The sequence below is a fragment of the Thunnus thynnus genome, chromosome 17 (genome assembly GCF_963924715.1).
Source record: "Thunnus thynnus chromosome 17, fThuThy2.1, whole genome shotgun sequence".
In the NCBI taxonomy this organism is placed as follows: domain Eukaryota; kingdom Metazoa; phylum Chordata; class Actinopteri; order Scombriformes; family Scombridae; genus Thunnus; species Thunnus thynnus.
Genome location: NC_089533.1, coordinates 29813928 through 29819343, shown reverse-complemented (window position 1 = coordinate 29819343; position 5416 = coordinate 29813928). Strand labels below are relative to the sequence as shown.

Below are 5416 nucleotides of genomic sequence, written 5' to 3'. Positions count from 1 at the left end.
AAGCAAAACTCATCATGCTTCCTGACTGATTGAAGTTCAATTCAATCATACACGATTATCAATCAATCAATCAATCTTTATTTATATAGCACCATATCACAACAGAAGTCATCTCAAGGCACTTTTCACATAGAGCAGGTCAAGACCGTACTCTTTAATTTACAGAGACCCAACAATTCCCCCATGAGCAAGCACTTGGCGACAGCGGTAAGGAAAAACTCCCCTTTAACGGGTAGAAACCTCAAGCAGACCCCGGCTCTTGGTGGGCGGCCATCTGCTTTGACCGGTTGGGTTGAGAGAGAGAAAGAGAGAGGGAAAGGGGGAGGGGGGACAGAAGAAAAACAATCACAGCAACAAACAACAACAAGCACAAGCAGCAACAGCCAGGGAAGGATGCCATCAGGACTGTGAAGGACCGCGAAGGTTCGGCCCGGGAGTCAGGTTTTTCTGTGAGATGAGAAAGCACAAAAAACTCCGGGGAAGAAGCAAAGTTAGTGACATGCATTGATGTTACATGAATGCATACAGATGGAGAGGAGGAGGAGGAGAGAGGAGCTCAGTGCATCATGGGAAGTCCCCCAGTAGTCTAGGCCTATAGCAGCATAATTACCAAGGGCTGATCCAAGGCGAGCCTGGTCGGCCCTAACTATAAGCTTTATCAAAAAGGAAAGTTTTAAGCCTACTCTTAAACATAGAGAGGGTGTCTGCACCCCGGACTGAATCCGGTAGATGGTTCCATAGAAGAGGAGCCTGATAGCTGAAGGCTCTGCCTCCCATTCTACTTTTAAAGACTGTAGGGACCACCAGTAAGCCTGCATACTGGGAGCGCAGTGTTCTAGTGGGATAATACGGTATTATGAGCTCTTCAAGATATGATGGTGCCTGACCATTAAGGGCTTTGTAAGTTAGGAGAAGGATTTTAAATTCTATTCTAGATTTTACAGGAAGCCAATGTAGTGAAGCTAAAATGGGAGAAATGTGATCTCTTTTTCTAGTTTTAGTCAATACACGTGCAGCTGCGTTCTGGACCAGCTGGAGAGTCTTTAGAGACTTGTTAGGGCAGCCTGATAATAAGGAATTGCGATAATCCAGCCTAGAAGTAACAAATGCGTGAACTAGTTTTTCTGCATCTTTTAGGGACAGCATGTGCCTGATTTTTGTGATATTACGTAAGTGAAAAAAGGCAGTCCTTGAAATTTGATTTATGTGGGAGTTAAAGGACATATCCTGATCAAAGATAACTCCCTGATTCCTTACGGTGGTGCTGGAGGCCAGGGTAATGCCATCCAGAGTAGCAATATCATTAGATAATGTGTTTCTAAGGTGTTTAGGGCCAAGCACAATAACTTCAGTTTTATCTGAATTTAGTAGTAGAAAATTGCAGGTCATCCAGGTCTTTATGTCGTTAAGGAATGTTTGGAATTTGTTTAACTGATTGGGTTCATCTGGCTTCACTGATAAATATAATTGGGTATCATCTGCGTAACAATGAAAATTTATGGAGTGTTTCCTAATAATATTACCTAAAGGAAGCATATATAAGGTGAATAGAATTGGTCCAAGTACAGAACCTTGTGGAACTCCGTGTCTAACTTTTGCCTTCACGGAGGATTCATCATTCACATGTACAAACTGAAATCGGTCTGATAAATAGGACTTAAACCAGCTTAATGCAGTTCCTTTAATGCCAATTAAATGTTCCAGTCTCTGCAAAAGGATTTGATGGTCAATTGTGTCAAATGCAGCACTAAGATCTAACAGGACAAGTATAGAGACAAATCCTTTGTCTGATGCAGTTAGGAGGTCATTTGTGACTTTCACCAGTGCTGTTTCTGTGCTATGATGCGCTCTAAATCCTGACTGAAAATCCTCAAATAAACTATTGTTATGTAGAAAGTCACATAACTGATTAGAGACTGCTTTCTCAAGGATCTTGGATAGAAATGGAAGGTTAGATATAGGTCTATAATTGGCTAAAACACCTGAATCAAGAGTAGGCTTCTTAAGAAGAGGTTTAATTACAGCTACTTTAAAGGACTGTGGTACATAGCCTGTTACTAAAGACAGATTGATCATATCTAGTAAAGAAGTGCTCACTAAGGGTAAGGCTTCCTTAAGCAGCCTAGTTGGGATGGGATCTAAGAGACAGGTTGATGGTTTAGCTGAACAAATCATTGAAGTTAGTTCAGACAAGTCTACTGGAGAAAAACAGTCCAAATATATGTCAGGATTTATGTCAGGATTTACTGCCGTTACCAAGGTTCCTGTGTTTGAGGAGAGAACGGTGCCTGTTGAGGGCAGGAGATGGTTAATTTTGTCTCTAATAGTTAGAATTTTATCATTAAAGAAGCTCATAAAGTCGTTACTACTGAGAGCTATAGGAATACATGGATCAGTAGAGTTATGACTCTTTGTCAGCCTGGCCAAAGTGCTGAAAAGGAACCTAGGGCAGTTTTTATTCTCTTCTATTAATGCTGAGTAATAGGCGGCTCTGGAATTACAGAGGGCCTTCCTATATGTTTTAAGACTATCTTGCCAGACTAAGCGAGAATCTTCTACTTTGGTGGAACGCCAAATCCTTTCCAATTTTCGCGATGTTTGCTTTAATTTGCGGGTTTGGGAGTTATACCATGGAGCTAACCTCTTACGTTTTATTATCTTCTTTTTTAAGGGGGCGATGGAGTCGAGTGTTTGTCTTAGTGAGCCTGCAGCACTATCAATAAGATTATCAATTTGGGAGGGACTAAAGTTAACATAAGAGTCCTCTGTAGTATTGAGACATGGCAGTGAATTCAGTATTGACGGAATTGCTTCCTTAAATTTATCTACAACACTATCAGATAGACATCTAGTGAGGACATTTTTATCTAATGGTGTGTAATCCAGTAATAGGAATTCAAAAGTTATTAAAAAATGATCTGATAAAATAGGATTTTGTGGAAAAATTATTAAATGTTCAATTTCAATCCCATAAGTTAGAACAAGGTCTAGGGTGTGGTTAAGACTGTGAGTGGGATTATTTACACACTGAGAGAAGCCAATTGAGTCTAATAATGAGAGAAATGCAGTGCTGAGACTGTCACTATCAACGTCCACATGAATATTAAAATCACCTACTATAATTACTTTATCTGTACTAAGGACTAAATACGACAAAAACTCTGAGAATTCAGATAGGAATTCAGAGTACGGGCCAGGAGGACGATACACTATAACAAATAGAACTGGCTGTAAAGTTTTCCAGGTTGGCTGAGAGAGACTAAGAACAAGGCTTTCGAATGAGTTATAATTAAATTTAGGTCTAGGGTTGATGATTAGGCTTGAGTTGAAAATGGCTGCAACTCCTCCTCCTCGGCCAGTGTCTCGAGGAATATGAGTATTAATATGACTGGGGGGAGTGGATTCATTAAGGCTGACATATTCTTCATGACACAGCCAGGTTTCAGTGAGACAAAATAAATCAATACGATGATCTGAAATTAAATCATTTACTAAAACTGCTTTAGATGAAAGAGATCTAATGTTCAAGAGTCCACATTTAATTATCTTATTTTGTTGTACTATTGCAGCAGTGGTTTTAATTTTTACTAGATTTTCATGAATGACTCTTCTTTTATTTACTTTGGATTTAATTGATTTATGTGGTCAGGGACAGACACAGTCTCTATGTGGTTTTGGGTGGGTAACTGCTCTAATGGAAGCGCAGAGAAGCGTGTAGGACTGCAGCTCTGCCTCCTGGTCTCAACTCTGGGTTGTCATGGTTTTGGTTTACTAATAAACTTGGCCATATTTCTGGATATGAGAGCAGCTCCATCCAAAGTGGGATGTATGCCGTCTCTCCTAATCAGACCAGGTCTTCCCCAGAAAGTCTGCCAATTATCTATGAAGCCCACATCGTTTGCTGGACACCACTTCGACCAGCGGTTGAATTGTGACATGCGGCTATACATGTCATCACTGGTCAGATTAGGCAGCGGTCCAGAGAAAATTACGAAGTCCGACATTGTTTTTGCAAATGTACACACCGACTCAACATTAATTTTGGTGACTTCTGATTGGCGTAATCGGGAGTCGTTGCCGCCGACATGGATGACAATCGTGCCATATTTACGCTTATTCTTAGCCAGCAGTTTTAAATTTGACTCAATGTCGCCCGCTCTGGCCCCAGGAATACATTTAACTATAGCTGCTGGTGTCGCTAACTTCACGTTTCTGACTATGGAGCTGCCAATAATCAGAGTATGTTTCTCAGTGGGTGTGTCGCTGAGTGGGGAGAACCTGTTAGAAACATGAACTGGTTGGTGGTGAACCGTGGGCTTCTGCTTAGGGCTATGCTTCCTTCGGACAGTCACCCAGCCGCCCTGGCTTCCCGGCTGCTCGGGAGCTACCGGGGGAGTGGGAGCTACGCTAGGTCGGCCCGCACCGGATACTAGGGGCTGGCTAACTATATTAGCAGCTGATTGTTTTTCCATGGTGCGGAGCCGCGCTTCCAATTCACTAAGCCTTGCCTCCAGTGCTGCAAATAGACTACACTTATTACACTTATCACTATCACTAAAGGAGGCAGAGGAATAACTGAACATTTGGCACACCGAGCAAGAGAGAGCAGGAGAACAAGAGGGAGAGAGAGAAGCCATCGCTAACTGCTTAGTTTGAGTTAGCTGCTAGTGCTAGCTGCAGAGCTAAAGTGACTAACAACTTGTGCGATTAGCGAGAAAAGTTGTTAAGAGAAAAGCGCTGAGAGTGCTTGTGTAAAACTAGCGAAAGTTTAAATATACAGCAGATATTAATCCACAGTAATGTGATATATTTAGGAAAATCAACTGAGATGAGAGCAGCAACAACGCTATCAGTATACACAGTCGGCAACCGGAAATGATACAATACGCTTACCGTAGCACGTCAGCACCTCCATACTTATAACCATAATAATAAATAATGCAGGGCAATTGTTTTCATAGCTGTAAAGTACCTGAAGTAAATCACATAGTGTGTAGCCTGATATTTCATTCTATGCATTATGTCATCGTTTTATGTTCCATGACTTGTATGTTGAACATGCTTGTACATTCAGCTGTAATACTTTCGTATGGTGTTATGGCTGAACATACCATGTTGTATATAATTCCTTCCATTACTCTATTTCTGTTATTCCATTTTATTCTTTTTCACTTTTTTATATTACTTTGTTGTGATATTTAAAAATAGAGACCACTGTAAACCAGTTAAATTCTTTGTATGCAGAGGTACACTTGGCCATTAAAGTTGATTCTCATCCGGAACAAGACATCATCTTCCTTCAACCAAAGTATTTTTTACCACATTCAATCTTTTAAAATCAAGACAACTGTCTTAGACATATGTGAAAGCATTCTTCCTTCCACTTAACCAGTGGATTATTAAAGTTGAAGATATA

The 5416-nt window shown here is 40.7% G+C and overlaps 1 protein-coding gene across 1 annotated transcript; it reads right to left on the bottom strand.

Annotated features, from left to right (window-relative positions):
• Positions 1-3654: 3654 nt before the first annotated feature.
• On the bottom strand, positions 3655-4736 carry LOC137168122 (uncharacterized). Its single transcript, XM_067570612.1, has one exon. It carries the CDS (start codon positions 4635-4637, stop codon positions 3756-3758), a length of 882 nt encoding a protein of 293 aa, XP_067426713.1. The 5' UTR covers positions 4638-4736; the 3' UTR covers positions 3655-3755.
• Positions 4737-5416: the final 680 nt, after the last annotated feature.

Excerpts from the sequence above, each read along its gene's own strand:
- LOC137168122 (XM_067570612.1), bottom strand. The coding sequence starts at position 4,637 with ATGGCTTCTCTCTCTCCCTCTTGTTCTCCTGCTCTCTCTTGCTCGGTG.